General features: G+C 37.5%; 1 protein-coding gene across 1 annotated transcript; it reads left to right on the top strand.

Moving 5' to 3' along the window:
- Positions 1-1,637: 1,637 nt before the first annotated feature.
- LOC114533075 lies at positions 1,638-4,765 on the top strand. The gene is made up of 10 exons (XM_028554661.1): positions 1,638-1,739; positions 1,883-1,951; positions 2,170-2,311; positions 2,486-2,649; positions 2,748-2,827; positions 3,053-3,225; positions 3,436-3,734; positions 3,833-3,907; positions 4,149-4,299; positions 4,383-4,765. The coding sequence occupies exons 1-10, from the start codon at positions 1,638-1,640 to the stop codon at positions 4,763-4,765; spliced, it is 1,638 nt and encodes a 545-aa protein (XP_028410462.1).
- Positions 4,766-21,406: the final 16,641 nt, after the last annotated feature.

Raw genomic sequence — 21,406 nt, forward strand, 5'->3', positions numbered from 1 at the left:
CGCGTTTTTAAGACCTCCAAGCTGGTAAATAATATTAGCTATATTTATTCTATCGCATTAGACATAGAGTAATTGCAAACCTCCCACTTGGCTCCCCACATTGTAACATGGCCAGAAATTCAAGACACGCGATATTGCGCAAGCGCACGCAGCGAAAATATGGCGTCTGACAACAATATAAAATTATTAGTAACTGTTCACAAAAAGCGCAATAAAAGTCTACCAACAAAATATTTCAAATTTGTGCCGTTGATACAAAGTTCTACATACCTTAGTAGTCATATAGGGCTATATTTGAAGTATTGTTTGTATAGTAAATAACAGGTCCAAATCGAACAAGAACTTTGGGCATACTATTGCTATACACTACTATGGACGTTTGACGAAAATCCAGAATTTCATGATATTGAAAGGCCTCAAGCAAGTTACTCTGCATTACTTTTCCATTTGTGCCGTTTACTTTGCGAAGTATGAGTAATACACAACAGAACGGCGCTTCCATTTGTTAAAATATGCGTCACAAACCAGGTCCATTTTCTTCATCAAAAAGCGATAATTTAAACTCAAAGACAGAAATACTTTGAGAATGTAAGTTTGGAAGGTGAAATGCAAATGTCTTGTCTTTGAGTGCAAAGTTTTCAGTTTTGTCGGAATTCGTCGAGCAATACATCAAATTAAAGCTCAGAAACAGCGCTTCCTTTCATAATACATTTACAGAGACGGCGGTGTAACTGCTCAGCGTACAATCCCTTTGTCTATCTATTGCTGTTTTTGGTTGGTTTACTTCCTGTCTCATTACTATGGTAACCGCAAATCGCGCATTGAAGCGGGAAATTAGAATCATTCTCTTTCCTTTCCATCCTCTGGAATGCAAATTAATGCAAATTTATGGCAATCGCTCTGGGTACATATTCTAATACCAAATTTAAAAGGGAAATAGTTATTGATAGCGAGCATTGCCCAAACTTGGTTAAAAGATCCGATGTTGATTCTGAAGAAGTTGCCTTTACTCTTCACATTCCCTTCGAACAACTAAACAGTTGGCACAATGCGAAGCAAACAACACTGGCTGACTGCACGTACGTACAGATACTGAACGCATTTATTGGCAAACAGTATCCATTGAAGATTCTGGAGAGCTGTTCAAGACTCAATGACTGCCTCCGTATACATTGCACGAAAGTGTCAAAACAAGTTATCGGGAAACATGGGGGGACTCGGCAACGCCTACTTGCGAAGGTGAAGAGGTCGCTGTCGTCAATAGCGAACTTAGCACTATTACCTTGGTGAATGACTTGCAAAACCAAGTGTCGCAGCTTGAAAGTGTAAATGCGACGATTACTCGTGAGAATAAAGCATTAGACATTAAATGTAAGCAAGCATCAGACCTGGTGAGAAAAAAACAAATAAAGATCGACAAGGCCACTATTGACATTGATAAGCTTGAAAGAGAGAATAGCAAATTGTACAATATAATTGAAAAAATTTCTCCCCAAAGAAAGTTTGAGGACAAAGGGAAAACGTTTCTGGAAGTAGGAAAGCGACAGCAAGATCGTAAACTTCGAACTCTGGCAACACGGGTCGAGCAAGCACTTTGGTTTAGCGAATCGTTTGGACTTCAGTTGAACAGTGTGAAAATGATTGACGAGTCTGGAAAAGCTCATTGCCTATCTTTTGATGAAAAGGGATTGAAAAATTACAAGGAACTCTCAAGTGATGAGAAGGAAGACATCCAGCAAGTTTTGAACATAATGGACAAATTTTGCATAGGCGAGGCTGCATACCATGAGTTAACTTGTTGCCCAGGAGGAGAGACACTCCCAAGGTCTTATCTGGTAAAACAATGCAAAGATGATCTAAATGAGCTTTTCTATATTGAAAGAACTCCTGGGATGCAAATGGGGCAGCACTCAATTTTGAAGACGAGTTGAGCCACGTAATTGGAAATCTGGTGAGACTATTTGTCCTCTTTTAGTCATTCATAATTAATCATTAAAATTCAAATAAACTATTAGGTACTTGTCAGAGATGGTGTGTGCTGTGATGTCCCAGGCTGGGCAAAACCACTGTGTATAGAAAATTAGAAATAGCAAATCATTGCTCATAACCAAATTTTAAAAATATTATTAATCATGTAACCATCTTTGTTAATTGTTCATTCAACTTTAGATGGAGACAAACAGCAAGTTAGGAGATGTCCCAGTCAAAGTGAAAGTCAGTGGAGATGGTGCAAAGATGACAAGATTGACAAATTTCATTGTGATCAGCTTCTCTGTTCTTAATCTGGAAGAAACTGTTATGTCATCAAAAGGTAAATCATTTAAAATTAGTGGCTATATTTATTATAATTATTTGCAATGATTAGGATATTTTGAAATTTTGCATAAAGCTCTAAATTGACAACATACCATAGTAGTGTAATCAAGCTAAAACATAAATTTGAGTAAAAATAACAAATTTTCTTATTTCTTTATTACACACAAAGGGAACCACACAGTTGCAGTAATCAAAGGTCATGAGGATTATCACCTTTTGAGGACTTCCTGTGCAAAGATCTTTAGCTGCATCAACAGGCTGGTAAAGTCAGGAAAAATCAACATTAAAGGGAAGGATGTGCCTGTTGAATTTTATCTAGGAGGTGACTATAAGGTAATACTTGCAAAATTAAGTACTGTCTGGTAATACAATAATTAATCATGCAAAATTTTTCATGAAGTTGAATTCTTGATTAATTTTGCTCTTTTCAGTTCCTTTTGTTGGTACTTGGCATGAAAGGAGCCACATCTGACTATGCATGTATTTGGTGCAAAATTTTCAAATTAGACAGGTGAGTCATAATTTCAGCTTGGTTAAAGCCCACTTTCCATGAGAGTCGACTTGTTGGTAGTATATGGATGACACACACGTAAAATAATTAATTTGAATAATTGACAAAGTCACTCATCATGGTGGCTATACTTAGAAACTGGTCTCAATGCAACCTAATCCCTGTGCATGAAAGTACGTTTATCATTATTTAACATATTTTTTAAACATATTTTTACTCTTTTAGATGTGATATGTCAAGGCTTCAAAACTACTGGGAAACTCAACATGGTCGATCAATTGAGGACATAAAAGAATGCGCTTTAAAAGGTCATTTTTCTTGTCAATTCCAACCTCTGCTCAATATAAAGTTGGAAAATGTTGTTCTTGATGAACTACATTTAATGCTTCGAATCACAGGTATAAAGAATTAAACTAAATGATGAGCAATATGTCTAGTGGAAAATATATATATGACAGTTTTTGCACTTCAATTATTTTTAGCTCTGGTTAGCCATGGCGCACTCTGGCAAATGTTTTGATAATAAACAAACCAAATCTTATATAATATATTATGTTTATTTCAGATAAGTATAATCTTACTTGCAATGTGACACTTTTACTGTTTAGATGTGTTGACAAAAAGCTTAATTAACCAAGCTCTTGAATGGGATATAAAGGACAACATACCCAAAGCTCCCAAAAATAGGTCAAACCAACACCTAACAGACCTGGTTAGGTCAATAAATGAATGCGGAGTCACATTTAATGTCTGGGAGAAAAAGAATGCAGATGGGAAAGGCAGTGGGGTATATGATTTTACTAGCCTAATGGGTGCAGACAAGAAGCTATTATTGAAGCACCTCCCAGAAAAGTTAAAGAATTGCATTGAGGCAACACATAGCGATGCTGTAATTAGTTTGTGGAAGGTATTCTTGCAATTGTAAATAATAAATTATATCAAGAGAATATCTATGTGAGAGAGAAAATTATGGATTACAGTTTAAAACATTTTTTTCCATTTTAGGATTTCAGTCACATTTACCAAATGGTAAATGAGCCTAATCCTTCAGCTTCACATATCGATGAACTATTCAAACAGGTTAGATACTCTACTTTTATGGTCTTCGCTAAGGCCTCCTGCAATGATCAACGTATAATAGAAGCTATAGATTGCAACAGGAAATTGGCTTCTGAATTCCCTTTCTGTATTTTGTGCCAACAAAATGTCCAGTGTGTGTGTTATAACTATATCCCAAATGCTTTCAGGCTATCCTTCATGCAGCTCTATTCTAAAGTGGAAAATATTATGCTTAGTATATTTCTCCTAATATCAATTATAGGCTTCTGCTTGGGTTAAGCTATTTGTATCGCTTAGTGGTGTAGTCGAAGGGTGTGGGAAGAAACAGATCACACCATACATGCATTGCTTGGTTTATCATGTGCCAAACTTTATGCAGAAACATGGTGGTATAAAGAAGTTTACAGGGCAAGGTAATATTTGTCATATTTGTTTAGTTTAACTAATCTGAACAAGTATTGTATATTATCAAGAATTCTTTTCACTGAATTTAAAGGGGTAGAGAAGAAGAATGATGACGTACGGAAATTCCATTTGACCAAATCGAACAAGTGGGATGCACCTAAAAATGTCCTGCTTGTGGGCAAACGGTTACAGGTGACCAGTGAACAAGAAAGAACAACAAGATCCTACTACAAAAGGAATATTGATTATTGGTCACATGAAATTAAAGAAGCACGAAGTAAAAGGCGCAGGAAATTGTTATATTCTCCTAGTTCCTGTCCTGCATCGCAGGAAAGCAATGCAGAAGACACTTTAGATGTTGAAAGTCTATCAATTGCAGAAATCAAGGAAAAGTTGAAGGAATTGGGAGTGCAAACCCGTGTTAGGAAACTTGAGAAGTTGAAATACATTCTGCAAAAAGCACTCCAAGACTGAAAAATTACTTAAATTAATATTTAGATTCATTATATCAGAAGTATGTACACATTAAAATCAAAGTTCTAGTCTACATTACGAGTTCAGAATGTTTTCCTGATTGCAAGGTCTTCTAGCAAATGATATGCTAATTTTCTCAATAGGAAATCTAGGTGTTTCCACAAGCTGTGTGCCTCTAACAGCATGCTTCTTAGGTGACCAAAGAAGTACGGCCTTAGCCTTCAAAGGGAAATCTATTTTTCTGCCTTCACCTTGTTCTGATAAGTAGTACCACCAATCAGACGGAAGCATGTGGAATCTCTTCTTTCATAAAGAAAATAGCCTCGGTGCTCACATTGTACTCCTTTACCTTGGACAATATATCGCCAGATATCCAGGTCTATTTCAATGAGGCAATTCGCAAGTGCTTTTGATTTTAGCATGCCAGAAATGCCACTAGAAAACGCTCTGGTTGCGTGTTCCAATCGAGCCATGGTGGGTTTGGGTGGTCTTTCATAACCCCTAGAGATAAATTACAGTTTTTGTCATTATAAACATTCAGAATGATTTTTAAACTAAAAACGGAATTGCACAACTTGCCTCAATAAATCATTGGTCAAGTGTACAGATGGTTCCCATGTACTGGATTGGATTGACCATCCTAACCATTTGATAAGATATGAAAAGTCCTATAAAATATTATCAATATAAAGCATATTAAATATAACAATTGGTTGAGGGCTATTACAAAACATTGCCCATGGCCATGGTTTATTTATTTATTATTATATCTTCAATAGTAACATTGATACTCGCATTGATACACAATCACTGAATATCAAGCTCTGGAAGCAACTAGACATGATTGATAATAGAACAACATACAATATGGAAGAAATCAATACATTCAGCTTACATTTTTCTCTTTTTTCCTGCTTATAATCCTTTCTACTTCATATATCTTCCCTCGTTTCCTTGGTGGAGCACTGTTATACAGTACAACTGAGCTAAAATTGTTTAACTCGACATAGTTGGTTAATCGTGGACGTTTAGCCGCCATTTTGAATGATTTTTGTAAATTTCGCGGTTTTCCGCTGTACCAAGTTTGGCTCAATGTCTCGAATTTCTGGCCATGTCCATCATTATTGTCCCCCTTCTCTTCCTCAGGCGATTTATAACCCTAAAAGGTAATAGAAAATTAAGGAAATTGCTGTTAGAGCTCATGAATGATTAGGTTGCGATGTTTAATTCTGCTCAATGCGTTTTTGAAATTGAATAATGTACAATGCAAGTCAAAATATGTGAAGGAAAGCAAAAGTTTAGCATAACAATTATTTTATATAACTTAAACGCCAACCTCGCAATTTTTAAGATGCCATCGTATTTCACTAAGAGCAAAAGATGACTGACATAATAGCCGAATTTATATTAGAAGACGGATTTCTGTTTATTTATTTGCTCGTGTGTTGGTTAACACCAATACACAGGAACATTCCTGGTTATATCAGCTTGAAAATTACCTGTTAAAAAAGCATGCAAATGAGCAACTGTTCATAAATATTCAAGAGGAATTTGAAAATAGTTTCGAAGAAGATTCTGTTGAGGATAAATTTACAATCGAACAGTTGCATACAAAATACAAATAGTTAAAAAAAGAGTGGCGTCAAATTAACAATAAAATTAAAAGTGGTAGTGGGCTTGGAGGGAAGGACACAAATACACCAAGTTGGTATGATGTTTTAAATCCACATTTCTGTCAAGCAGTGGATGACATGACATCTGTTTTGACAAGAGCAAATGATTTGAATAATTGTAGTGATGAAGACCAACAAGAAAGTGATAAGGGTGGGTCAGATATAAGTGATAATGACAGTTTAGATAGCAGTTTTGAATCAAATACCCGTCACCGTATCAGTACATCTGGTGAAATGTGGGATGATTCCACTAATAAGAATAGCATTGCTTCAAGCAGTGCCAGAGCATCATCCAATGTTGATACTATGGAAGAATCTGAAGGCTACACATCATCCAATGTTGATACTATGGAAGAATCTTAAGCAACACCATTGCAAGAGGCAAGAAGCTGACTAAAAGAAGTCCAAAGAAGACAAACATTAAATTTCATCCAAGAAGAAATTCTAAACCCAAATCTCAGAGTGAGGCAATGGTTCAAGTGGCTAAGAGTATCGAGAACAGCAGTGTTCAACAAGAAAAAATAAAGATGTCCGGCTTCAAGCACTCCTGGAAGCTGATCGAAAATGTGATGATATGTTTCTAGCATATCAAAGAGAACAAGCGGAAGCAAATCGAAAACATGAGTTGTTAATGGCACAGCTTATCCTGCAATCAAGGACTCAAGCTGTCAATATGCAACATGCAAATTATGGAAACTCATTTCCTAATGATTTACCACTGTCAAGTGCAAGTAATTCATGGAATACTGTCCATAGAACACTAGAACAAGATGACAATATTAGATACCATCAGCTATAACTGAGAAGACTGATTATTCATTGTTGACTATACCTTTATTGTTTATATTGATATGTCATTGAACAACATTGCATGCAATATCTTTAGTTACTTCATATTTTTTCATAGCATTATAAACTCCCAAATTAACAAGGTTAAAACAATAGTTTTGTTTAAACTTCATATTTCTTGGTTATTAAAATAATTTTGTTCAGTCTTTATTTTCTGTGTGTCTTTGTGAAAACAGTAATGTGAAACATTATAGACTTGACTTGTGATTTCTCAGTGCAATGGAAGTAATAGTGTAATGTGTAATAGTTATTAACTCATTAACTGACAGTACTCTACCACAGATGAGTAAAATCGTGTGGCATTAGATACAGTAAAATACTGAAGTAGGTCACATCTGGGTGCATTGCAAGCTAATAGGTTAACAAGAGACACTGACAGATAGTTTTGTTAACTCATTAACTGGCAGTACTCTTTCACTGATGAGTAAAATCATCCCACAAAAATAATACTAAAGTAGGGCACACCTGGGTGCATTGCAAGCTAATGGTTAAACTTCTGTTTCTATTCCTTAATAATTCTTTACATAGATTTAACAAATGGCTTTAAATAGATTTAACAAATCGTTCATTAGTTTTAACCATATTAAGGGAATGCCTCTGAATGTTACTTGATGTTGATTTACAACCTTTTGCAAATGCATCAATTTCAAAGTACATAGAGACTAGGCTAATACTTCTGTAGCTTTCTTAAGATCACAAGGACCATAACCACTTGGTGACTCTGACTCGAATTTTCTTGAATAATTTCTTGTCCATTGTTCTCTTGGTCGGCTTTCGGATTAAATTAAGCTTTTTCACCTTTAGTTGCCATCTTGGTAGACATGGATCGTGATACTTGATGCACAAGTTGTGCAATGCGATGCAAGCCATGATAACACATGCAGCATTACGCTTGCGACACTCCATCTTTTTATATGTTATACGCCACCGTCCTTTTAACATTCCAATGCGTGCTCAGATACAACACATGCGGACCTTAGTTTGGTATTGAAGTACTTCTGTTTTTGATCTTTTGTAGTATCCGGGTACGCCTTTAGTAGCCATGACCGACCATCTCCCACTATTGCAAATGGGATTTCCCCGTACTCTGGTAGTTTAAGAACTTTATTTGGAAGCAAATTTCCATCTTCGATTTGATTAAAAATTGGAGTGGACTTGAGAAGGGTAAAATCATGCATTGATCCAGGTGCACCCACTCCGGCCCAAAGGAACCTTTTGTTTGCCCCAATCAGTCCCATGTTTGTGATTGAATACCTTTTTTCAAAGCAATAGAAGTTCTTCAAGCTACTAGCGATGTATATGTGAAAGCCATCCCAGGCCCCAGCACATGGAAATCCATAATCTTTAAGGAAGGCTTTCAATTCAGATTCCTGTTCTGTTGAAGGTAAATGTACGTTCTCATAATAGAAAACAGATTATTAGGTTAATTACCTCATTGAAAATCGTGCAAGCAGTACAAGGTGCAATTCCAAAAAGATCGCCGACTGTAATGAAAGAACACCCATGCGCCAATCTATAAAGAGTTAGTCCTAGCTGACGTTCTGGTGAAACAGGTACCTTAAATTTAGTTGTTTCCTTTACAAGTAGTTCTCTCATGGCCATCAATATATCATTGAACGTCTCACGATTTACCCTCAGTCTCTTTTTAAATTGATTGTTAGTCCAATTCCAATACCCGTAATCCCACCATTGGCTGTTTCTTTGTTCTATTTGACCTTTCGGTTTTCTCTCTTTTGGAAAGCAGCAAACAACCGCACCAGTTAACTTCTCAAATTGTGCATTGTCTTCAATTATTGACCTTCTTAGTTTTTTGTAGGAATTGCTTCTGGATCTGAAGTGTTGCATTACCAAATCATCTGCAACTTTTCGCTTTAATATCGACGAAATTATGGAAAGAGCTATTTGAGTGGCCGCCATTTTGAAATTCCGGAAACTCGCCTTAGTCCGCAAATCAAATTTTTCTGGGGTTTTCGCATTTATTTGTCTGATCATTTTCCGTCCTAAATTTATATTAGATGGAAATCCGTCAGACGAGTTCTCCGTCTCAGACGAAAATCCGTCTTCTAATATAAATTCGGCTAATAAACACTCTTCAAACTCTTTGTTTATTTTTGTGGACTGAACAAGTTGGATACTTTTTTGAAGAGCTCTAATGTATAACCTGCCAGTTCCAAAGCATCTGTACTGCAACATCCATGTTATACAATTCTCAGTTCTTTCCTGGCCTTCTCATTACTTACGAGAAACTGAAACCCTCCAGCTCCTTCCAACTTAGGGTATGACCTAAAAATTGAAAAGTTTTGAGTTGGTCTAAATACTACACCAAATATAACGAAAAATACGTAGCGTTTAAACACATCAACACACATAGGTCATCAATATATCCTTTACTTTGTTTGGTGTAGCAGACACAGGAAACAATACTCTTAATCTCACAAACCATTATCAAGCAGTTGCAATTTCTCCCAACAAGTTGGAGAATGCATTTGGCTTTCGTTTTCTAAAAAGAAATAAAAACTATCTTTACAAAATTACCCTTTTATCACTACTTTGTGGTCACAAACTCATGTCATTTTGGTTGGTCAACTTCATCAATATGTTTTGATCAAACTAAGAATGCTCAATATACCTTTTCTGGCAGGAGCACATTGCCTCTGGCTTGATTATACCACCCCTGTATGGTTGGATTCTCTATAAATTTACAAAAAAAGTATATCATCATTAATAGTTCTCATGAAATGCATTTGGCATATTAATTAAAACGAAGGTTTTCATACTTGCAATTAATCAACAGGCAGTCTCTGTAAAAGCCGAGTACTCGGCCCAAGCTTCAAAATAAATTTCTTTTATATTTCTACTATCGATACATAATCTATCCTAATTTTGAAACCTAGGCTAGGATCATCGTGAAATGGTTTCTTACGACCCCAATGCAAAATTGTTACAAATATTTTGAATTAACAGGTTGCCAACGTGTGTATTGACTTTTTTCAATGACGTTTTTCTATAATCAGAACTGCTTTTTTGCGTTGATGCTGGAGTTCAGCGCAGCACCCGAATCCCCTTCACTACGCCCCTGGTTCCTACCTGAATTTTAAATACCCAATTGAAAGAAACATTTTGTTTCAGCTCAATTTAACATTTAGGCAATGATATATAGACACAAAAAAGCAGTTCTGATTCTAGAAAAATGTGAAAAAACAGAATAATATTAGACTCCTTGGCAACCTCAAAATTATGTTATGACCATTTTGGGTCAGTAGAAAAAAATTCTCGCATATCGGTTGAAAAAAGCACTTCACAGTGATTCTAGCTCACCTTTTGAAGTCAAGATAGAAATGAGTATTGATGGTAGAAATACAAAAGAGATCTATTTTTGAAGAAAATATCCAATAGTGCACATTTACATTATACATTTTGTTTATCAATTAAATATCAATGATGTGTAACATGTATAACGCCCTACTATTAATTTTTATTTGAGAAACACAGATATTATTCATGCTATCCCTAATGAATGACTTAATTTTGCAACTGTCTTTGAAATAGTTGTCTGTGTTCTTCAAGTACTGTTAGATCACCACTTGCTGCAGGTGTAGTAGTACCAGATATAGCAGGTGTAGTCAATCCAGATTGACTCTATGGTGTTGTCACTACTGATGAAGACGAGGCTTGGTCAGGACTCAGTAGGGAAACTACTTGCCTCAACCACAGTTAATGGACTGAGATGGTTGGGCTAGTCGGTGACATCACAATTATGTTATTGTTCACTTTTTATTTTGGTCATGTGACCAATAAGCGGGATAGACGCGCAAGTCTCCAATAACACATAGGAGTGAACACAGCTGTCTAAGCTAAATACTGTGTTTTTTCTCACTTGGGTTGTGATGCGCCTAATGGCTGCACATGTGTTTTAATGAGCTCTACAATTTTGAACGTTTTTATCGAAATATGTGGGTCTAATAAACTTTTAACTATACAGAAATCTTCTTTATCATTTAGGTAACATGGCTAGCGATTTTCAACATCTTTATCGTTCAACTTATCGACGAAATTTTCTCATGTTTTCTTCGGACTTCCAACACGGCGTGATCGGTGGTGCTGAACGAAGTAATACATGTCTCAAATATTCGACCAAAATGCTGCGTGGTCTTCGAAAATCCTGGATAAAATCTTCTTTGGGCCCGTCAACATTTACAACATTGAAAGATTGTGGAAGAAGCGGAAAATCGGTTAAGTCATCCCAACAAATGCGAAAATTAAATATTCAAGCTATTATTCAACCATGAAGAATTAATACAATAAACTCTAGGTTCTGTTTGAATAAAACCTATAAATGTCGGCAATGTTATCTGATTCCTATCAACAGAACAATTCCAATCTCAAGAGTGCATTCTTTTCCTAGTATTTTTTTGAGCAATACAAGATCTATGGTTAACAAATTGGAAGACGTTTCGGCTACAATTTCGCTGAATAACCCTGATGTAGCTGTAATTACAGAGTCGTAACTTACATCGTGTGTAACCGATGAATTGATAAATATCCCTGGCTATTCTATCTGTCGCAAAGATAGACTAAACCGTATTGGAGGAGGTTTGTGCACGTACATACGTTCAAACTTAAATTTTGTTGAACTTAAAGATCTTCAAAACCCAGACATAGAGTGCCAGTGGTTTTTGCTTAAACCGCCTCGTCTTCCCCGTGGAATTAACAATGTAATTTTGGGCACAGTGTATCATCCAAGCAACGACGACAATATTTTACGTGCACATATTTTTGAGGCACTCGATAAAGCTCTATCTATCTATCCAAACTCTGCAATAATATTAGCTAGAGATTTTAATAAATTTGCACCTAGAAACTTGTGCTCTTCCTATAAACTGAAGCAACTCGTCAATAAACCCACCCGTGGAAGCAATATTTTGGACAAAATTTACACCTCTGTCCGAACATTTTATGATAAGGCTCATATCCTCCCCCCTATAGCAGCGTCGGATCATTCAAGTGTTCTTTTGTCCCCAAGTATTTCATCTTCTTGCGAAACAACTCCAAAGAGAACAATTCAGTTTGTAGTCTGTAATCCCTCCAATAAGGATGCTCTCCGACATTTTTTGAATACATACGACTGGTCTGTGGTTTCTGATCTCGAGTCTTGCGAGGAGAAACTAGACTGTTTCATGAGCACAGTACAGTCAGCATTAGATATGTTCATTCCTATTCGCACCATGAAAGTTCACCATAATGATAAACCTTGGATGACCCGAAAAATTTTAATTAAATAAGATTTAATCTCAAAACGTCAAAAGGCCTGGTCGAACGGTTCCAGTTTTACGTATAAATTTTACAGAAACAGGTGCAATCGCGAATGCAAAAACGCCCGTCATCATTTCTATGAGGAAAAAGTCAATAATAATGCAAACGTTAACCCAAGCAAATGGTGGCGCCAAGTAAGACAATTAGCCGGCCTATCAAAACCAAATCTTTTGACCAGTATGTTTCATGATGGTGAGCTTTGTTATGGCAAAGATCTTGCTGAGATGATAAATGTTTCCTTCTGTAAATCGACAGAAGATATTCCGTCACTCCCAACGGAACAAATCTGATCTCCCTCCATCTCTCCAATTCTTGACTCAACCCCTCATGATTATAACATCAGTGTTGACTCAGTTGAAAAAGCTTTGTCCAAAATTCCAAAGAAAAAGTCAATTGGCCTGGATTCAATACCAAACTGGTTCTTAAAGGATTTCGCCTCTATCCTTGCTCCTCCAATAACAAGCATTTTTAATGCCTCCATATCGCAGGGTCAGATACCAACTTGATGGAAAAATGCAGATGTTATTCCTGTACCGAAAATCTCGAAACCTGTATCAGTTGACAATGATCTCCGGCCAATATTGCTGACTGCAGTTTTGAGTAAGGTCTTGGAAGGCCACGTCTTTGACTGGCTATATCCCTACATTTCGGAATTCGCCAACTCTCGACAGTTTGGAAATTTGAAAGGAGTATCAACTACGCATGCGTTGGTCCATTTAGTTCATCGCTGGCTCGAAGCCACTGATTCCCCCAAAACAATTGTCTGTTCATGTATGATTGACTTTTCCAAGGCCTTCGACAGGATAGATCATAACATCCTCTTATATAAGCTCGAACAGATGAAGATACCTGCTATTTTACTCAAATGGTGTGAAAACTTTCTCCGAAATCGAAAGCAGCGAGTAAAGTTAGGCAATTATAAATCCAGTTGGAAAGCTACACATGCTGGAGTACCACAGAGTACTAGATTAGGTCCACTATTTTTCCTCGTCATGATAAACGATTTATGTCCTGACTATAAGTACGTGGACGATTGTTCATCTTACGAAATTCTCTCACACCCGTTTAACACTTCAAGAGCAAGTAGACTCGATTTCGACATGGTCTTCCTCCAACCACATGTTGATCAACGTTAAAAAAACTAAGGAGTTCTGAGTCTCTTTTCTAAAATCATCTCCCCTCCTTGACCCAATCGTCATAGGTGGTCAGCCTCTTGAACTTGTGAAAAGTTTTAAGTTACTTGGAATCTATTTGTCATCTGACCTATCATGGAACACCCATGTGGAATATATGTGTGGGAAAGCCAGTAAACGTCTATATATATTACGCATTTTGAAACGAAGCGGTTTTTCAGTGAACCATTTACGTAAAGTGTTTAGCTCTTTCATTCGACCTATATTGGAGTATGCGTGCCCGGTTTGGCATTTTTCTCTGACCGCAGCAAACAACGAAGAAATTGAACAGATTCAAAAACGTTATTATTATTATTATTATTATTATTATACATAAAACATACTCCCAATAGGGCTTTTCAGTATGTACTAACAAGACTAAAAATAGGTATATTTCTATCTACAATTACGTTATTGACTATGCTATGTTTATAAAATATGTTTACAATTAAGAGAAATCCTAGTTATATAGTTATACTAAGATTTTAATACTTTAACTAAGATAGGTTTCCGTTAACGTTATTTGTTAACATATTTCTCTTTAAGTGCTTCTTAAATGTTTTAAAAGGTAGTTTTTTAAAATCTTTATCTAAAATGTTCCAGATTTTTATTGCTCTATAGCAAAAACTTCTTTGACCTGATGTTGTTTTGCATGGGGGAATGTCAAGGTCGTCTTTATTCCGGGTGTTCTTGTTGTGAACTGCATTTCGTTTTAAAAACTGGTCACATAAGTACGGCGGTGCAAGTTCGTTCATGCATTTATAAGCCATTAGTGTATCTCTGTACTGTAAATGTTCCTTGACTGGGAGCCAACCGATCGCCTGTAGTACTGGTGTTATGTGGTCGTATTTCCTTGTATTTGTTATGATCCTACAAGCAAAATTTTGTACTTTTTCGAGTTTTTTTATGTTTGTTGCCGATGTATTCGACCACACCGTAGAGCAGTAATACAATCTGCTCATCACTAGGGCATTGACAATCGTGTGGAGGGTTTCGCTATCGAAGCTGTCCTTTACTCTATTTATTTGGTACAGTTTTGCCATTGAAGATGATATGACGTGTCGTATATGATGATCATAACTTAAATAACTGTCCATGAATAGCCCTAGGTCTTTGGCGTAAGAGGAAGGTGTGATCTCTTTTCCTAGGAACGAGATAACCAGTCCTTCAGTAAGGTTTCCGATTAACTGTCGAGTGCCTATTAGCATTAATTTTGTCTTTTCAGGGTTAATTAACAGCTTATTTGCAAAACACCATGTTGCAATCCTCTTAAGATCCTCTTCTATGTTACTTTTTGCATCGATTATATTCGTGATTGGAAAGGACATGAATATTTTCGAATCATCCACAAATGATTCTAACTTAGCTGTTTTTGGTGCTGTTGGAAGGTCGTTTATATAGATGCAAAATAACAGAGGTGACAATATTGCCCCTTGTGGGACGCCATGAGTGATTGAAAGAGTTTCTGATACTGCAGAGCCAATGCGTACGTATTGCTTTCTGTCTGAGAGGTAGCTTCTAAACCAATTTAGAGCCTTACGAGATACTCCAATATTGCTTAGTTTTTGAAGCAATATTGTGTGGTCGATGCTATCGAAGGCTTTGGACAGATCTAACAGAATAAGGGCAGATAGCTCTTTGTTATCCATTGCGTTCAGGAAAAAATCGTTTACTAATATATTGAGGGTTTCCGTTGAATGGTACTTTCTGTTTCCACTCTGGTGTGCCGTAAGGTGGCCGGTCCGGTTTAAAAAACTCGTGAATTGATTTAAGGCCGCTTTCTCACATACCTTCGAGATTACATTGAGCATTGAGAGGGGACGGTTGTTGGAGGCTATTTCGTGATCCCCTTCTTTTAATATTGGTATGATTTCTGCTATTTTCCAGGCTTCTGGAAACGTATTAGTTGTAAATGAACTGTTGATGATATCCGTCAGGGGGCCTAAGATTACTTGAGGCAGTCTTTAATAGTTCTCATACTGATTTTGTCGGGACCTGGTGATTTATTTGATGGCATAGATGTTAGTATGCGTTCAATTTCCGCACAGGTAACAGGTATGAAGTGGAATGACTCTTCGATCGGACATTGTAGGTTCTTGATTTCACAGGCAGACATGGAGATATATTGATGTTATTATCTAAGGCCAGTTGCGTAGCTGTTTCGGCGGCTGTTATCCCTACTGACTGGAAAAAACTGTTAAAATCGTTGGCAACCTCTTCCTGGTTTTTGCTATTGGGGTTGTTTTGTCTCTAGACGGAATGCGGCTATGAATTACTTTCCAAAGTGACCCAGGTTTGTCTTTATGTGTATTAACTTCAGTGCGGACGTAGTCTTTCTCTGCGACTTTTAAGGTGGATTTGATTGATTTTTGGACTTTTAAAGTTCTTCCAGTCCTCCATTTCTCGTGTCTGTTTGTATCGACGATGTAGCTGGTCTCTGTAGATCATTTTTTGATGTCAGCAGTAACAAATGGACAGGATCGACGTCGAATCTTGACCTCTTAATTGCATGGACAGCCAAAGTAGTAGAGAGGACATCATTAAGTTTTCTGAGTTTTGAATTGACATTGGAATCGAAAAAGATAGAAATGAGTTCTTGTGATCTTGTACCAAGATGGGTAATGAATTGAACTATCATAGCTTTTATAGCTTCGCGTCAGGATGCTCTGTACTGATGGCTTAGGAAGTTTCATGTTTAACGCGGTGTATACTGGTAGGTGGTCGCTTATATGTCCCACCACTTTGATGGACAAGGTTGGGTGATGAAGTTATGATTACGTCGATTAGTGATTCACAAGTGTTTGTGATCCTGGTTGGTGAAGTGATCAATTGCTTTAATTTCATCTCGTACATGAAGTTTTCCAATGCTGTGGTCTCAGCGGTGACCTTCATGGTGTTGCAATTGAGGTCTCCCAAAATAAATATGGGTTTGTCCTGCATGGCGGCTTGCATATAACTTGCTTTTAGGTTGTTTTCTAGGCAGGACGGCGGGCAGTCTGGTGGTCTATATGATACACAGAGCAGGATAGATCTTAACTTTTTAGTCTGAAGTTTGAGCCAAAGCTGCTGGAAGTAATCGGTGGAAACTGATGATATTTCCTTCAGTACGGTGACCTTAATATCACTCCGAATGTACGCAGCTACCCCTCCTCCTCTTTTGTGGAGGCGGTCTTGGCGATAAATTTTATAGCCCTCCAAGTTGATCTCGGCATTTGGTATGGTTGTGTTTAACCAAGTCTCTGATAATGTTATTGCCTCAATCCTTGTCTTTGAAACAAATTCGGCGAATTGGATCCAATGGGAGGTATTTCGTAGAGACCTTATATTTAAGTGTACCAGACGGAAATGGGGGGACTTTGAAATGTTATAATTTTGCGGAGTGTCCCGTTCTATACTAAGGTCTTTCAGGGTCGAGTGTTCATTCCAAGACCTGCCTTCAGTGGTAGGAATGTCGATCATATTGGGATTTCGTAAAAGCTTGTTTTGCTTGGTATTTCGTTTGTTAATTAATTTAACATTGTGATTCGTAATCCTCACAGGTATCGGATAGACTTTATCAGGATTTCGTGAGGGATCGACGTGGCATGCATCGTTATCTAGACCCATGTTCCATTCTGGTCTACAGTACGATTGATGGGTTGGTAGGCTTGGCGGAAGTATTGTTTGTAAATGGGTGATTGGGGACGTTGGCTCAGAGTTGACTGCTGTGGGTGGTGTACATGGAAAGGCGGGAATTGGTTCTGGCCCAATGACTGGTAGGTAAGTGGTTTGTTTAGGCAATGTGATTGGTACGATGGTAACTTCCTTAGGTGTTTTACCTGATATGGTGGTGGGCTGTTTACACGTGTCCGATATTTGGCCGGTGTATGGTTTGTCAATCTCCGGTGAAAAGGAGGCCTGTTTCTGCGATCAGATTTCCGGCGGTTAGCGCTGTTATTAGTGTTGGCTTTTGGTGGGGAAGTCCGCCGGTTGTCCTGTCTACTCGAGCCAAAGGAGGACTTTTGGGATTTTGGGTTTTTTGTAGAAATGTGGGGCCGATTGGTTTGAGTGTAGTTACTGGATACTTTGGTTTCTTTTGGATATGTGTTCTTATGTATATCTCTGTGTTTCGCTTTATATGAACGTAGCTGTTCGTTCAGATGGTAGTGGGTGTATTCTTTGCTTTGTTGTTGTCTATATGACCTGATTTGCATCTTTTGATCTTTAATCGCTCGAGTATTGCCTTTGTTTTTATATGAAAGAGGGGTGGGTTCTTTGTGCATATGGTCGTTATCATTAGCCTGTTTGACATTTGGATTTGTGGGGGCGGTAATTGCCGGATTTTCCTCGGCCTCGTTAGGCTTGCAAGTTGAGGGTATCGTATCTTCGAGTAATATGATGTTAGGAATTTGATCTTTATCCGGATTTAGCTGTCGTTCGCCTGTTCCTTTATTGACCATACGTTTGATTTCAATTAGGTCTCTTTCCATCTGTTTTATTTTTCCTGTTTCCTTTGAGAATTCTTGCATTTGCAATTCAAATTTGTTAATGTTGTGGCCAGGGAATGAACGACCTTCTTGTACGTTTGCTAAAGATTGTAGGGCATCGGTTTTTGATTGTAATATCTCGATATTGAGTCTAATACCGTCGAGATCAGTTGTGATTTGAGTACATGAACACTGATCAGAAAGTTTTTTGGGTGGCTCGCTACTTGCTCCGCTCTCGTCATTCAAGCGTGGTAGGCCAAGGCCAAGCGTTGCTTCGCCCATTAGGATGTTACAAAACTGCTTTTTGATTCTATTGGCTTCTCTGCCACTGAGTTGGAGCTTCTTCTGTTTTCTCCACCACATTATTGTCGTTTGGCCATTGCTGTAGGATTTTCGCTCGTCTCCCGGTGATTTCCAAGTACCATTAAGATCAATATTCAAATCTACAAATCGTTTGAGAGATTCGAAATCTCCTGACCAGGAGAGTCTCAAGTGGGAGTTTAGTTCACCACAAATGACGTTGTTATCGTTGTTTGATTGTGTAGAATCGATATCTCCATCCGATGGTTGGGAATTACTGTTGGCATTCGAGTTAATCGAAGAGCGCAAAATCTCCTGGCACTCCGCCATGTCGTGTCACTGCCAGGCTCAATCATCAATCATCTCATCTCAATCAGGCTCAATCATCAACGTGCCGTGAAGATCCTCCTACCAGGAACACCATATAAGGAAGGTATTGCAAAATTAAATCTTGAATTACTAAGTGAAAGAAGAACTGAGATCTGTAAACGATTTTATAAATCTGTTTTGCAGTCCACCAGTAAGTTAAAAGAATTAATTCCCAAGCAGAGACAAATTAACTATTCTTTGCATCAACCACGCAGTTTTGAACTTTTTAAGAGTAGGACTACGCGTCTTAAAAATAGTTTTATACCTGCATGTGTAAAGATTTGGGATGATCACCCATTTTAATATTAATATTGTTATATATTTCTATATAATGTACACATACGTATTTCAAATATTCTAGGTAATATTTGCAAAGTATTGTATTTCTAATAATAATAATAATAATAATAATAATAATATTTACTGCGCTGGTATACCAAAATCAATTGCGAGGGGTTGTTTTAAATATATGGGAGGCGGTAACTGCGCCTTTGTCGGCTGTCCGACCAGTGCAAAGCACGAACTATCGCTGTTCAAACTCCCGACTGTCTCCAATTCAGACGGAGAACATACGAAGGAACTAAAGCAAAAAGCTCGCGAAGAATGGATTCGCCTGATCTTGCAAACACGAGAAATGAGGCCAGACTTGAAGATGCGGATAGAAAATAATAAAATATTGATATGCTAACGACATTTTAAATCCGAATGCATCTTAACTGGTAAGTGTAATGTGGCGTTTTCATTGTTTTGTGACCAATCGATTATTTACCATACACAGCGCGTTATCGTGGATATTTAATTTGATTGCTCATTGAAGTGGTCATTAACAAAACTTATTTTGCATGTTTGTAACAGGTAAAAGAAAGACGTTGGTTACAGGCAGTGTCCCAATGGAAAACTTGCCGGAGAAAAGCCACAAAACCCACAAACGAGAACGCCATGTGCTTGTGAGGAAATCAGACACCCATCATATTGATGAGCCATCAACATTGTTTGAGCACAGGTCAGAGCCACAATACACTGATATTGATGATTTTACGAGGCAGCTGGAGAAGAGAAGCATGCAACCATGGCGATTAGAAAGGTTGAAAGATGAAATACGGATTGAGCTACATGACAAGACCCATGGTATTCCTATGTACACTGTTGTTGTATCTCTCTAGAATTAACCGTATTTATATTCAACTGGCCAGTACCCGACAATCATTCGATCTATTTGGAACATAAACGTTCAGTTCAATATGAATTGTTGCTCAGAATTGAGTGGTTTAAACTTTGCAAGGGATTGCCAGAGGATGATGATGTCATGTCTGTTGCTACTGAGCCAATTGGAAGATTATGGGAGGACAAAGCCTTGAGGCAACACCCCATATGAAGTTCTGCTGAAAACATATGGATATGCAGAGGTTTATTAATGACATATTTTGTGTAAGGGAAATAATGGAAAGTAACAATTTCTATTTTTGCTTTTCAAAAACTTCTGAGAATTACAATGTAAATATATAAATAGTTCACAATGTAAAATACATCATTCCTTTAATTGTCTTTGCTTCGTTTTAAGTTCTTTCTTAAAGACTTACTCCTTGTCTGTTTTTCTCTTATTTTATTTTTACTGATATAATCCCTGGCGTAAGAAAATGAACGAACTTGTAAATACAACCTGACAATGTTTTCTAAGCACAACTTCTGGGTTGAACATGATTCGTTTATTCCTGCTTCTAGAACAATATTGTCCCTCAACGACTTGACCGTAGGAGAGCTTAATGTAGAGTCACAGATAGTATCAGTGGGTATACTTCGCAATACAAGTTCGCCCTCACCGAAAATTCTTCTAAAACAAAGCTCTGCTTCCTGTATAATACCCATTAGGTGATGGCTAGGAGCAACAAGACCCCCTAAATTCATTATTCTTTCTAGCCGATATCAAGGATTGTAAGAGTGCTTTCAACTCTGAATCGCATTCATTTTTCCTACTCCTTGACTTTTCGTGAAGTTTTGAAACTACATAGCCAGCAATGTACGAAAGAGAGCCATATTTAGAGGGAACAAGTTTTACATCACTTGCCACTGCTGGTTCATTGGTTTTGTCTCTTCACACTGAATTTGCCGAAGTTTTGCTTGCGTTTGAAGACAATCCGTAGAATTCTTCAAGGAATTTGTCTTGATTTTTCTTGCGGCAGAATTTATCATATAATGGCAGCACAACACCAAACAGTTCTTCGCTACAAGAAGAGTTGTTAATGGCAGTGTTTATTGCTGGCCCATAAAAATCTCCGGCAATCAAATTTGTTTTTATGGATTCAACGATGTCTGCAAGATCTTCAAACAAGAGAAAATTTTCACTGTTGCCAGATTCGGTTGACAATTTGGTATCTGTTTTGCGGTGTTTTTAATTTGTGTGTCTTGTCAAGCCACCTTTGGACTTACAAACTTTCATGCAATTTGGACAAGGAAACGATTTCTTGCCTTCAATTACTGTCAGGGCTTGGAGAAACTCTG

This window comes from Dendronephthya gigantea, unplaced genomic scaffold, assembly GCF_004324835.1.
Source record: "Dendronephthya gigantea isolate DGI-Jeju-01 unplaced genomic scaffold, DenGig_1.0 000085F, whole genome shotgun sequence".
NCBI classification, from domain to species: domain Eukaryota; kingdom Metazoa; phylum Cnidaria; class Anthozoa; order Malacalcyonacea; family Nephtheidae; genus Dendronephthya; species Dendronephthya gigantea.